Source organism: Olea europaea, chromosome 2, assembly GCF_002742605.1.
Source record: "Olea europaea var. sylvestris chromosome 2, O_europaea_v1, whole genome shotgun sequence".
Taxonomy (NCBI): domain Eukaryota; kingdom Viridiplantae; phylum Streptophyta; class Magnoliopsida; order Lamiales; family Oleaceae; genus Olea; species Olea europaea.
The window spans coordinates 1,092,846-1,106,623 of NC_036238.1; the positions used below are offsets into that span (position 1 = coordinate 1,092,846).

At 33.8% G+C, this 13,778-nt stretch overlaps 4 protein-coding genes across 5 annotated transcripts; all 4 read left to right on the top strand.

Moving 5' to 3' along the window:
* The first annotated feature begins 2,509 nt into the window (after window positions 1-2,509).
* LOC111408379 (ankyrin repeat-containing protein NPR4-like) lies at window positions 2,510-6,678 on the top strand. Of its 2 annotated transcripts, XM_023038150.1 has the most exons (8): window positions 2,510-2,560; window positions 2,948-3,286; window positions 3,609-4,097; window positions 4,552-4,701; window positions 4,871-5,026; window positions 5,327-5,374; window positions 5,442-5,878; window positions 5,968-6,678. In XM_023038150.1, exons 4-8 carry the CDS (start codon window positions 4,563-4,565, stop codon window positions 6,607-6,609), a joined length of 1,422 nt encoding a protein of 473 aa, XP_022893918.1. In that variant the 5' UTR covers window positions 2,510-2,560; window positions 2,948-3,286; window positions 3,609-4,097; window positions 4,552-4,562; the 3' UTR covers window positions 6,610-6,678. The 2 variants fall into 2 exon arrangements, with proteins under 2 accessions (XP_022893918.1, XP_022893915.1); XM_023038147.1 differs by lacking the exons at window positions 2,510-2,560; window positions 2,948-3,286; window positions 3,609-4,097 and having other exon boundaries at window positions 4,503-4,701.
* Window positions 3,181-4,057, top strand: LOC111370838 (alpha-latroinsectotoxin-Lt1a-like). Its single transcript, XM_022992734.1, has 2 exons — window positions 3,181-3,286; window positions 3,609-4,057. The coding sequence occupies exons 1-2, from the start codon at window positions 3,181-3,183 to the stop codon at window positions 4,055-4,057; spliced, it is 555 nt and encodes a 184-aa protein (XP_022848502.1).
* Window positions 6,679-8,982: 2,304 nt separating the features above from the next.
* On the top strand, window positions 8,983-10,830 carry LOC111370845. The gene is made up of 4 exons (XM_022992744.1): window positions 8,983-9,010; window positions 9,124-9,489; window positions 9,816-10,304; window positions 10,616-10,830. Exons 1-4 carry the CDS (start codon window positions 8,983-8,985, stop codon window positions 10,828-10,830), a joined length of 1,098 nt encoding a protein of 365 aa, XP_022848512.1.
* A 555-nt stretch (window positions 10,831-11,385) lies between these two features.
* Window positions 11,386-13,169, top strand: LOC111375505 (ankyrin repeat-containing protein ITN1-like). Its single transcript, XM_022998344.1, has 3 exons — window positions 11,386-11,444; window positions 11,540-11,976; window positions 12,668-13,169. Exons 2-3 carry the CDS (start codon window positions 11,620-11,622, stop codon window positions 12,923-12,925), a joined length of 615 nt encoding a protein of 204 aa, XP_022854112.1. The 5' UTR covers window positions 11,386-11,444; window positions 11,540-11,619; the 3' UTR covers window positions 12,926-13,169.
* The last annotated feature ends 609 nt before the right edge of the window (window positions 13,170-13,778 follow it).

Genomic DNA, 13,778 nt, shown 5'->3' on the forward strand with positions numbered 1-13,778 from the left:
GATTTCAAATCATGCCTTTCCTTTAAATTATACGAAACTTGGCAACAATGTCATTTGATGAATATACGATTTATTCTTATAATAAAATTATATATATTCAATATGAACAAAATAATTGTTATATTCAAATTTTTGGCCTTGTTTTATTTTCATTTTTTTCAAAATACATTTTTATCTATCTTATTTTTAACCATACATTCTTCAATAAAATAATATTACACCCAAATTCATAACTTTTTCCTTATTTTTAACTTCACGTTCTCCATGAAATCACTATTTCAAAAAGCATTTTTTGCTATAAAAAAAAAGGACATCAAACGAGCTTTTAATACTTTATTGCGGCTGATGGTCGACAATCAATGATCGCCAATGCTAACTCAAAATCATGGACTCGCCACTACTACCCTAGATCTGAATTCTTTGAATTGGGTACAGACACATACTCTCATCATTTTAGTGCGTTTCATATATGGGTTTTTTAAAATTAATTCAACACATCACATAGATTCTTGCTAATAATTGACTGTAATGTCCTCTGGTAAAATTTCTAGGCTCAAGAACATTCTTTGTACTGTTATCTATCATCAGAATTTGTGTTATCTTGATGCATATAAGATTGCAATGTTTCTGGTTGGTTTATTCATTCTCCTCCTCCCAAAGCAAGATTTTATGTTTAATTGTGCTTCTGATTAACATACCTTTCTGTGACAGAAATCTTATGCTGTTGTCGATTCAGTTAACGTTTTCATTACATGCAATACTGATACATCTGGAATTCTGGTTATTATTGGTTGCAAATAGGTGGACAATTTCAGCGAAATTGAGCACTCATAAGAGGGTGGCTGATCTCAAAATAGAATATGATGTAGGTGGTGATATGGCTACAAATAATCAATCACTCCGTTCCTACGTTAAGTTAAAATAACACATAACCTGGAAGCTATAGGGACAACCAGTGTTTTGAAGCAGATGCCTTCCAGGATACATGAATCAATCATACGTTTTTTGTGAATATCATATGTCTTTCAGGAAATAATATAAATGTTAACATTTTACTTTTTATATTTCCACCTACGTATCTGATTTCATGTATGCGATTTTGTATCTCTACTAGTTGTAATAACTAGAAATGATTGTGGATTATTTGGATCTTAGATCACGTCATATGATTTTTCTTGGAAATCTGTATATCTTATCTAATTGATTGTGAAGAATGTATGACTGTTGCATATCATTGTGTACTATCTCTATAGCTGCAATTGTGAAAGTTCATGGAATTTTATTTGGAATGTCTCTATGTTTTCATCCCAAGAAAACGGGGAGAATAATGAAGAATACTTCCAAATGTAGCATTCAGTTCAGTTCATTGTGTGGGATTGCACCCATGCTACAATATAAAAGAGGAACGTCAGTAACAATCTTCACAAGAGGCTTGACCATTCCAATTCGATCAGCAGTGCTGGCTTGCCAAGCATTTATCATCACTATTATGTGTGAACTACATAGCCCTAATCACGGGAACATGATGATCTTGAAATTGATTTCTTGAATGATATTATAGGTTATGGTGTTTGCTGTACATCTGTATAGGATTAATCTTTGGGATGATTTTGGGATTTCTTTGCTGGAGCCTTCTTCCAATAATAGATATTCATAGAAATTGAAAGGGCAACCATTGCAGATTTTGATATTTGTCAAAGTATAGGAAGAGCACGTTTAGTGGAGTAAACTTAGTTGCCATATTTAATACCACTAGAAATTGGGTTGTTTTCACATTTCATATTTACTTATATTTTTGTAGTAATTGTGGGATAAAAAAATTTAATACGTATTTTTTGAATATTTTTTAAATATTGGGTAGGTGGTGTAATTTCCATTTCATTTAAAGAAGTTGGCCCAAACTACTATTATCTTGTGAGATTTCAGCTAAATGGTTGCTAGACAGTGGGCCCTATAAACTTTTGACCCATTTAAAGATGACCCACTTATGTAATTTATCTAAATAACATTTTATTTAGAGCAAATTATATAAACTTTCCATGCTATTGTGTAAATGTTCTTATTTCGCTCGAACACTTTATAAAACATATTAAGAGGTGTGGCATAATCCCTTGTACTTTGAGTATTATTTGTATATATATATCTGAAAGATTTGAGATTTTACCCATCAGAAAATTAATTAGTCCGAAGATAGGTTACATGTCTTCTTCCTAAATTTGTATTTTATTTTTATTTTCAGTAAATAAATACTTTTACTTTGTCATGGTAATTTAATTAAAAAGAAAAAATGGGTCTACAAAATGTGTTGCACATTGTTGGCCCTCCAAGAAGTTGAGAATAATTTCTTAGGAATACATGAGTTCTGTGGACAGCAAAAAAGAATAAAAAAAGAGAGACAGAAATGACAAAAAGTAAAAGTGAAAAAATAAAATAATGTACCTTACTTAATCATAGAGTAATACTATTTAGTTCATCTATAAATACTACTTGCCCTTCTTGATGATCATAGCATATTTACAATTGACTTCCTCGCTAGAGAAAATGACAGAATTAGAGTCGAGTAAGCTGCTTTAACTTATTTGTGTTATTATTATTATTTATGTTTATTTTTATTTTTTGTGTTTGATGTCTCCAGTTTCCTTATCTTCTTGAGCTCTATTATTTAATTGCTAGTTCAACTAGCATCATTGATATTAAGCTTTGAATGTAACTCTTGAAGCAACGAAGTATATATTACTTTTTGTGGTTCCTTTACACTGTTGGGAACTGTAGTTTTTCTTGACTGTTAGTGTATGTATGTACAATGTCTTGGTATTTTTATTTTTATTTTAATACCAAAATTGTTTGCCACCCAACTTATAGCATTGTTTTATTTAGTCATCAAACTTTTTTTTTTTTCTTTTGCTTTAAGTTTGTCATTGAACTTTCATTTTTGATTGGCGAACAGATAACATAAAGCTTAATCTAGCGGGTCTGGGAATTGTGCAGGAGGAGCTAACTGAGGAGAATTTTGAAAATTGGAAAAATTGCTTGAAAAATTATTTTGTTGGGAATGGACTTTGGGGTATTGTCTCTGGTAAGAAGACTAAACCAGATAAGAAAAACAAACAAGAGCTTGAAAAATGGAAGAAAAAGAATGCTTTGGCTCTGCATGCAATTCAACTTTCATGTAGATCAGCAATGTACTCTGAGTTTAAAGGATACATTTCTGCTCACGATGTATGGGTTCATTTGACTCATGAGAGAGATTGGGACGATGACGAAGAAAGTTATGACAAAGACAATGGTAATGTATCAATCCTTGTGATGCATTAGTTCGTCTAAAATCTCATATTGTTATAAGAAACATGAAATTGCACTATTGGTTCTCATTCATTAAAAATGAGCGAGTTATCAACCTTCTATTGCAGTTGCACAATCAGTTCAGAGAAACCATTCAAATCTTCGTTAAATTGTCATGCAAACCTGGGTAGTTATCTATAAATTTTAAGTGAGATATTCCTTCACAAGAACAATGTGGTGGTGCCAATCTTACCTTTTTTTTTTTTTATATGAACTCTGTATTCAATACAACCACCTTACATACAGGTCGACTTCATTATTTGCAGGGTCGAGCGAGAACCTTGATTACAGGCCATTGTACAAGGCAATTAAAGAAGGTAATTGGCATGCTACTGATGAATTCTTTCAGCGGAACGAACTGCCATTTAATGCAAGAGTTTCAGCACACAAAGAGACAGCTCTGCACATTGCAACTTTGTCTGGACAAACTGAAATTGCAGAAAAACTTGTAAAATCGATGGAGCCACAAGACTTAGAACTGACAAATGGTTATGGAGCTACTGCCTTATCTCTTGCAGCAATCTGTGGCAAGAACAAACTGGCAGAAAAAATGATAAGTAAGAACAAAAAATTAGTTACAATAGTAACTAAAGGTCATGAAGATGGGCGTCTTCCTGTTATTGTAGCTGCATCGTATGGACAAGAAAAAATGGTTCGTTATTTATACAAAGTGACACCAAAAGATGAGCTGAGTCCCGAAAAGGGTGAAAACTGAGTAACACTACTCACTCGCCTTATTACTGCTGAAATTTATGGTATGTGAATGTATAATGTGTGAAGTCTAATCACACTCTTGGATAATTCTGTTAATTGAAAATAAACCTAATACCCATGCATATATACTTCATATTTTAGGTGGCCATTTTGTTTCACAGTAGTGAAGACATAGTTCTCACTTTGAGTGTGTGCAGCACTCAAAATCACTATTTGAATACAATTTATAAATTGTTCACAATTTCAGTCAAAGTGAAACATTAATTTCAAATGTATATTCATAATTACTACTCATTACTATCCACAAATTTTGTGGAATTTACTACTATTCTTCATTATAAATTGATCATAAATTTTGCCAGACATAGGCTTTTTGTTTTTTTTTGTTTTTTTGTTTTTTTTTATTTTGGTTTACTGTAAGTTTCAGTCATGATTGAGATTAAGGCTTAATCCATATGATATGGATACCGAATTCTCATTGTTTTCTTATTGTAGATGTTGCTTCTATGCTATTGAAAAAGTATCCAAAGCTGGGTGTTACCCAAGATCAAAGTGGCAATTCCACTCTCAAAATATTGGTTCACAAGCCTTCAGCATTTCTTAGTGGGACTGAGCTTACTTTCTGGGAAAGATGGATCTACCATTGTAAGTATATAAATGCTCTCCTATTAATTTCATTCACAAACAATTACCACGAAGGTACATTTAGATAAATTTTAGTTTCCTTTTCATACTGTCTAGTACAATATAAAAATATAAATACACATGTTGAACGTTGATCGTTTTGAAAAGTATTTTGAATATTTTACACAAGGTATAAGAGTACATACACCTTGGGACAGTCATCATGGGTCCCATGAAAAGGAGCATGTAGAAATGCAAACATCAAGTACTAGTCATGATCACAACATTCAAATTTTTGAATCAAGCGACGAAGATGCACACGGTGGCCTAACTATGACTACTCAAGTTACATCAAATAGTCCCTTCCCTTCTTGTTCAGGTCTTCTTCACGCACCTAAATTTAGTTTAGAGTATAAATCAGGCCATGATTGACTCGTGGACCACCCCTGGCTCTGCTCGGCCAGTCCATCTCAGGCCCAAGTCTTTTTCTAAATTTATTTTGAACATGTGAACCCATGTTCCTTCGCAGTTGAGCCCATCCAAATGTAGATGTGGGCTGACCATGCCATGGCCTGTGATGGACCCGGTTGTGCTTTCATGGGTTAAGGCACATTTTGATACCTCTAAGTCAATTCTTGTTTTGCAGTTCTAGAATTGGGGCGCAAATTAGGTTGGCGGATATTGAAATTCCTCGGTAAGTATCTTCCTATTTGTATATTATTTCTGCTACACATGAATTGAATTTTTTCTTAAATTTTCAGCTCCAAGGATCAATTACATACACGAGAGGAAGTTAGTCCATGTTGAAGTTGCAAATCTCCTAATTGTCGTGTTTAAAGAAGTGCATCGTCTGAACAAATCAGAGCTCGACGAAATGGACATGGATACAATTATATATGATGCCATAAAGCATGGAATTCATGAATTTATAAAAGAAGTGATTGAATATAAACCTGAAATTATATGGAGAAGAGATAAAAAGAGGAGAACAATTTTTTCACACGCAATTGTTTTGCGTCAGGAGAAGATTTACAGCCTTATATTTGATTTAGGAACAGAGAAGAGGATAATTACAAAGAAGCGTGATATTTTTAAGAACAGTCATTTACATCTTGCTGCAAAATTGTCTCCTCCTTCTCAACTTGAGAAGGTATCTGGAGCAGCCCTACAAATGCAAAGGGAACTGCAATGGTTTAAGGTAATGTATTTGTGTATCCCATTGTGATTGTTATTCGAGTCAGTGCATCCTAATTTTCATCATCTTATGTTGTTTCTTTTGATACACAGGAAGTCGAGAGCATAGTACAACCCAAACTTAAAGAGGAAAAAAATGCGATCAACAAAACACCCAAAATGTTATTCACTGATGAACACGAGAAATTAGTCAAAGTAGCAGAGGACTGGATGAAAAGCACAGCAACATCATGCATGATAGTAGGCACTCTAATTGCTGTTGTAATGTTCACAACAGCTTTCACAATACCAGGTGGTAATAGAAACGAGACAGGATTGCCGACAATGCTGGAAACACAAAGAACTCCATTCTTGATTTTCATGATTTCAAATGCCTTGTCGATGTTCAGTTCGACTACGTCGCTATTGATGTTCTTAGGAATTCTTACGGCGCGTTATGCAGAAGAAGATTTTCTCAAGTCCTTACCTAAGAAATTAATAATTGGATTAACGTGTCTGTTCTTTTCGATTGTTACCATGATGGCATCCTTTGGTTCTGCATTGTATTTGATTCTGCATGAGAAGTTGTCTTGGGTTACCATTCCGATCATCATCCTCTCAACAATTCCGATAGCAATTTTCTCCATCTTGCAGTTTCCTCTTTTGATTGAGATGACAATTCGGACTTATGTAGGCGGGATATTTGATAAACCTAAGAAGAAATCCTGTTTTGCTATGTTTCGAGCGTATGGTTGAATAAATAGCATTTGATACTATTGAGGAAGAAAAATAATATTATCAGTCATGCTATATGGTAATACTGAATGTGGCGCCCAAAATTTGTTGTTTGTTCATTTTGGTTTCTGTCATTTTAAATGTCAATGTATCCATGGTGTTTTTTTTAATAAGAATTCAACTTGTTGAAGTACTTCTCTTTTAGCCACATGCCATTGATGAATTCTATTTCGCCTTTATTAAATTAGAGCTTATGTGCTTGTTCTAACAAACGTCACCTAACAAAATCGTTTCCCTTTTGCCTCATTTTAATAGCTAGGAAAAAAATTGATTATTATTTCATTCATTAATCGTACATACACTCATTCATCCATAAATAAATGCAATCATTCAAATAAGCGCATAGAACAAATCTAGGAATCACTCAACTATAAAATCATGCAATAAATCAAGAATTAGAATTACAACATAAACAATTCTAGACCTACGCTGGTCCATTAGGATTTGGGGGGGGGGTATCAAAATAAGTTTAATGGACGAGATCTTTACTAGATTGCTATGTGTCGCATTTCTAATCAATTGCCACATAAGTGTTTAGAATTTACACCTATTCCAAGCAATAAATTTCTTTATCTTCTTACTTGAGGTTGATTGATTTGCAAGCTTCCAACCCATCCAATAATAGTTACTGTCTTGATCTACAAGCTTTTAACTCTGAGCTCTTCTCTCTGATCTTCTCCAAAACCTGGTTGCACTTCATTTGTGGCACCAATAATGGAAGCTGTATTGGTATATGTATGTACTTTCACGGCCCATTAGATTTATGTATATAGAACTAAATCGCCTTGTCCATTGTTCCAATACGATTGGGATTCAAATTATAAAGGAAACTTGATAACCAAGGTATGTTGATAATAAAATTATGTGATTGTAAAATATGTTGTGACCTGTAAAATTTGTGAATTGTGATCGAGAAATAATACGTGACCTAGTAACTTGATAATTCATGATCGATAAAATAAATTGTGACATAAAAAATTTGTGATTTGTGACTAATAAATATTACGCGATCAATTAATTTGATAATTGTAACCAAAAAATAAGTTCTGAATCCATAAAATTTGTAACTACTATTGTAAATTGTACAATATTGTGATATTAATATATTTAATTAATACAATATTTTTTAATGTATTATTTAATTAATTAATCTTAATTAAGACATAATTTTTGAAACTTTAAAATTATTTTCTTAATTTTGAAATTGTGTATTATAACTACCTTAAATATGAATTTTTTTCCTAATAGACATGACTTTTCCCTTTGATGCTTAGCACTAGGCCGATTATGATTTGGCCCAATTAAGCAAACATTATAATATCGAAGTGCTTAAGTTCATTTAAAAAAGTTGGGCCACCTTGCTTCAATGTTGTCCTGCCAACATGGTTTGAGGCTCGGTTTGAGCTCCATTTTTTGTGAAAAATGAATTTTGTAATAATGATTATTTGTGAAGATTGTGGGGATAAAGAGTATCCATGTAAAATTATATTATTGGGAGAATGTGATTAAAAATGAGTTATGGAAAAAATTTATTAATAAAGTGTTGTTTTTACAACTATTTAAATTAGATAAAAAAAATATTTTATTTAGTGCAAATTACATAAATTTTCCAGGCTGTTGCTTATTTCACTCGCCCGCTACAAAACTTATTAAGAGGTGTAGCATAATCTCTTACACTTTGATTTTTATTTGCGTATCTTAAAGATTTGAGATTTAACTTATCAGAAAATTAATTAATCCAAAGTTAGGTTACATGTTTTCCTCTTAAATTTTTATTTTATTTTTATTTTCACGTAAATACTTTTACTTTCTCGTGGTTAATTTAATTAAAAAGAAAAAAAGGAGGAAATTTGAAATCATTTTAATTAGGAACATTATTGGTTTCCAAATTTTTTTTGTAAATTTTGTTTGTCTTCACAATGTGCAGCACATTGTTGGCCCTCCAAGAAGTTGAGAACAATTGCTTGGAATACACCAGTTCCTGGACAGCAAAGAAGAAAAAGAGAGAGAGAGAAGACAAAAGGTAAAAGTAAAAAAAATAAAATAATGTACCTTACTTAAGCATAGAGTAATTCTATATTATGCATCTATAAAGTCTGATTGCCCTTCTTGATGCTCATAGCATACTTACAAGTGTTATCCCAGTGAAAGAAGATGACAAAATTAAAGTCAAGTAAGATGATTTTAATTTACTTTGCATTGTTTGTTGGGTCTGTGGTTTTTTCTAAAGTTTCTTTTTTGTCTCGAGTTCTATTATAGAATTGCTAGTTTTATGCTTTGAATAAAACTCCTGAAGTAACCCAGAATGTATTATTTTTCTGTGGTCCCCTTACAATGCCAGGCACTTCAACTTTCTCGACCAGTTTGAAAACATTGTTTGTCACCCAACTTATAGCATTGTTTCATTTAGTCATCAAACTTTCTTTTCTTCTGTTTTAAGTTTTTCGCTGATTTTTCATTTTGATTGGTGAACAGATAAAAAGCATAATCTAGCAGGTTTGGGAATTGTGCCAGAGGAGCTCACTGAGGATAACATTGAATCTTGGAAAAATTGCTTGAAAAATTATTTGGTTGGGAATGGGCTTTGGAGTGTTGTCTCTGGTCAGGAGATTGAACCAGATATGACAAATAAACAAGTGCATGAAGAATGGAAGAAAAAGAATTCTCTGGCTTTGCATGCAATTCAACTTTCATGTGGACTAGCACTATTTTCTAAGTTTAAAGATCCCCACATTTCTGCTCAATATGCATGGACTCATTTGGCTGAGAGAGCTTCGGGAAAGGCACAACAGCCAGTGCCAGTCTTAGATTATGTTAAAGAAATTCCAATTGAAGATAATGGTAATGTATCAATCTTTGTGAGAAACTAGCTTGTCTAAAATCTTATCATATTAGAAGAAACGTGAAATTGAAATATTGGTTCTCAATCGTTAAAAATGAGTAAGTTAGTCATCAACCTTTCATTACAGTTGCACACTCAATTCTCAAAGACCGAAACAATTCAAATCTCCATCACATTGTCATGCAAACTTGGGTAGCTATCTAGAAATTTTAAGTGAGACATTCTTCCACAAGAACAATGAAGTCGAGCAAATTTTCCCTTTTATTTATTCGATCTTTGTATTTGACACAACACCTCACATACAGGTTGAATTCATTGTTTGCAGGGTTGGGAGAGTACCTTGATTACAAGTCCTTATACAAGGCAATTGAAGAAGGTAACTTGAATCATGCAGAAGTTTTCCTTCAGCTGAAGCCAGATGCCATTAGGGCAAGAGTTACATTACACGACGATACAGCTCTGCACATTGCAATTTTGTTTGGAAAAATTGCAATTGCAGAAAAACTTGTAGATTTGATGAACGCGGATGACTTACAAATGATAAATGATCATGGTGCTACGACATTGTCTCTTGCTGCGATCTGTGGTGCGAAGAAGCTGGCTAAGACAATGATGATTAAGAACAAAAATTTAGTTAGAATTGCAAGTGTAGATCATGAAGACGGGCAACTTCCTGTGATTGTGGCCGCATTGTATGGACAAAAGGACATGGTTCGTTATTTATACAGAGTGATGCCAAAACATGAGCTAAGTCCTGAAAAGGGTGATAATGGAGCCACACTACTTAATTGTCTTATTACAGCTGAAATTTATGGTAAGTGAACGCATAATGTGAAAAGTATAATCACACCCTGCGTTGAGTCCATCAATTGCAGATCAACCTTATATTAATGCACATATAAAATTAGTCAATATCAGATATTAATTTCAGCCACAATTCATAACTACTATTCATTATTATCTATGGGACCAACTAGTATTACTCTTTATAAATTGATTTATTAATTTTTCAAATGGAGGCTATATGTTTTCTGATTTCATTTTACTAAAAGTTGTGATTGTGATTGAGATTAGGCATAATCCCCATGACACGGATACCTGATTCTGGCTGTTTTCTTAATGTAGATGTTGCTTCTAAGCTATTGAAAAGGTACCCAAAGCTGGGTGTTACCCCAGATCCTAGTGGCAATTTTGCACTCGGAATATTGGCTCACAAGCCCTCTGCATTTTATAGTGGGACTAAGCTTAAATTTTGGGAAAGATGCATCTACAGTTGTAAGTATACAAATGCTCTCCTATTAATTTCATTCGCAAACAATGTACCACAAGAGCACATTTAGATAAATTTGAATTTTAGTACAAAATAACAAACGAGCTATAAATGCACATGTTGAACATGATCATTTTGAAAAGTATTCCTTGTCTGGACTTTTTACACAAGGTTTAAGAGTACATTCACCTTGGGAAAGTCATCACGGTTCTCATGACAATGAGCATGTAGAAATGCAAACATCAAGTAGTATTGATGATCACAATATTCAAATTGAATCATCCGATGAAGATATGATCGAAGGGAAGGCACATGGAGGCCTAACTATAACAACGCGAGGTACATCAAATCACACCATATTCCTCCTCGTCTTGTTCAAGTCTTCTTCATACATCCTAAATTTAGTTTTAGAGGTACAAATCAGGCAAGGATGACTCCTGGACTAACCCTGGCTCAGCTAGGCCAGTCCATCCTGGGTCAAAATCATTTTTAATTTATTTTGAACATGTGGATCCATGGATCTTCGAAGTGGGCTGACTATGTCGTGGCCTATGATGGGTCCGTCTGTGCTTTCATTAAGTGGCATTAGGCTTTTATAACCCAGTACATTTCGACACCTCTAAGTAAAGTCTTGTTTTGCAGCTTTGGTGCGCAAATTCGGTTGGGGGATATTGCAACTCTTTGGTATGTATTATCTTCCCATATATAAAATTTCTGCTACGTATTGGAAATCTATTACATATGATGGGCTATTTAACATTAGTTTTCTTAATTTTCAGTTCCAGAGATAAATTACATATATCAGAGGAAGTTAGTCCATGTTGAAGTTGCGAAATTCCTAAGTGTCGTGTTTGAAGAAATGCCACAACCGAGCAAATCACAGCTCGAAAAAATGCACATTGATCAAATAATATATGATGCCATACAACATGGAATTCTTGAATTTATAAAAGAAATGATTAAATGGAATCCTGAAATTATAAGGAAAAAGGATAAAAATGGGAAAACAATTTTTTCGCACGCAATTGCTTTGCGTCAAGAGGAGATTTATAGCCTTATATTTGATTTAGGAGCAAGGAAGAGTATAATTGCAAAGAAGCATGATATTTTTAAGAACAATTTTTTACAGCTTGCTGCAAAATTATCTCCTCCGTCTCAACTTGAGAGGGTATCTGGAGAAGCCCTACAAATGCAAAGGGAACTGCAATGGTTTAAGGTAATGATGTGTGCCCGGCCGAGCGCGTGTATGTGTGTGTGTGCGTGCGCACATGTGTGTATCCCATTGTGATTTTTTTCGAGCTATCATATCTAAAGTTTAAATTATTGAAAGATATCATATACTTATTTATTCAATTTTATATCAAGTCCATGTTTGTCTCCTTTTAAAATAAAATTTTTTAATGTTCATATTATTTTCACCCATACATTCGTACAATAAAATAATTTGCACTTAAACCCAAAACTTTTCCTACTTTCTAATTATACATTCTCCAAAAACACTATTCAAAACATCATTTTTTCAAAATAATAGCGAAGGGCTAAATGTTCTCTCTCTGCAATACATGTACAATTTTCATAAATAGGTAACAATTATTAAAGACGTAATTCACATAAATAAGTTCGTCTTGTTTCTAAAAATTTAAACTTTAGATGAGGTAATATAATATGGTACGAATTAGGTAATGGTCCCGAGTTCAAGTCGTGTCACCCTCTATTTATGAAAAATTGTGCACATGATTTCATCCCAAAATGGAGTCTCAAGAGACTGACCATATCGTATAGTTTTTTTATTCCATATTAAGAGGCGAAATTGGAATTCATGACATTTTATCTACTCTAATGCTACGTTGATCTATCTTATCCAAAATTTTGATTCATCATCTTATGTTGTTTCTTCCAATACACAGGAAGTCGAGAACATAGTACAACCCAAACTCAAAGAGGAAAAAAATGAGTTCAACAAAACCCCCGAAATGGTATTCAGAGATGAACACAAGAAATTAGCCAAAGAAGCAGAAAACTGGATGAAAAACACAGCAACATCAAGCATGATAGTGGGCACTCTAATTGCTGCTGTAATGTTCACAACAGCTTTCACAGTACCAGGTGGAAATAAAAACGACACAGGATTGCCAACAATGTTGGAAACTCAAAGGACCCTGTGAAAAGGAGGGAAGCAAGAAGAGAAGAAAGGGAAGAGAAGGCAAGTAGCGCCTAGGCGCCCCGAATGCAGAAGGGAAGCAGAATATTGGCGCCTAGGCGCCACTTCCATGGCGCCTAGGCGCCCCGGCATGTATATATATATGCATTTTTTCCCTCTTTCATATAACATAACATTCACAACCCAAGACCTAGAGAGAAAAGAGAGAAAACTTTGGAGAGAATTTTACAAGTTGAAGGTGTTCATCTTGGGTATAAACTCAAAGGTATTTTCTTTCTTGGGGATTAACTTGAGGCTTGTTCAAGTAATCCAAACACATTGATTATCATATATTCCATTGGATTCATTTCTTCCTCATTTTTTTGTTCTTCAAGTGTTTTGGAAATTTTCACTTTGCCAACTTAGTTAGATCTTTGGGCATTCATTCGGAGGTGTTTTCCCAACAATTTGGTATCAGAGCTCCTTCCAAAATCAAGGTGGTTAAGCTTCGATTTTGTGGTGAGTTGCTTGAACTTTGTTGTGCACAAGGTGTTTGTGAAAATTCCCAAGTGAACTTTTGTGATTTATTTTCGGTAAACAAGTGAGTAAATCATGTCTACTAGAGGAATGGTGAAGATTGGGAAGTATGAGATAGAAAAATTCAATGGGAAGAATGATTTTTCATATTGGAGAATGCAAATGAAAAATTTGTTGATTTCTCAAAAGTTGCACAAGGCATTGGCGGGAAAGGAGAAGAAGCACGTTGATATGTCGGACGAGGATTGGGAAGAGTTAGATCTTGAGGCACGAGCGTCTATCATTCTTTGCCTTGAAAGAGATGTTGCTTTCTTGGTTGATAGTGAGGTAACGGCGGCGGA

Coding starts and splice junctions, on each gene's coding strand:
- LOC111375505 (XM_022998344.1), top strand. CDS start 11,620: ATGCCACAACCGAGCAAATCACAGCTCGAAAAAATGCACATTGATCAA. Junction 11,977..12,667: donor GGGAACTGCAATGGTTTAAG/GTAATGATGTGT, acceptor TCCAATACACAG/GAAGTCGAGAACATAGTACA.
- LOC111370838 (XM_022992734.1), top strand. CDS start 3,181: ATGTACTCTGAGTTTAAAGGATACATTTCTGCTCACGATGTATGGGTT. Junction 3,287..3,608: donor AAGTTATGACAAAGACAATG/GTAATGTATCAA, acceptor CATTATTTGCAG/GGTCGAGCGAGAACCTTGAT.
- LOC111408379 (XM_023038147.1), top strand. CDS start 4,512: ATGATATGGATACCGAATTCTCATTGTTTTCTTATTGTAGATGTTGCT. Junction 4,702..4,870: donor GGAAAGATGGATCTACCATT/GTAAGTATATAA, acceptor ATTTTACACAAG/GTATAAGAGTACATACACCT. Junction 5,375..5,441: donor GCGGATATTGAAATTCCTCG/GTAAGTATCTTC, acceptor TTAAATTTTCAG/CTCCAAGGATCAATTACATA.
- LOC111370845 (XM_022992744.1), top strand. CDS start 8,983: ATGCCAGGCACTTCAACTTTCTCGACCA. Junction 9,011..9,123: donor CACTTCAACTTTCTCGACCA/GTTTGAAAACAT, acceptor ATTGGTGAACAG/ATAAAAAGCATAATCTAGCA. Junction 10,305..10,615: donor TATTACAGCTGAAATTTATG/GTAAGTGAACGC, acceptor TTCTTAATGTAG/ATGTTGCTTCTAAGCTATTG.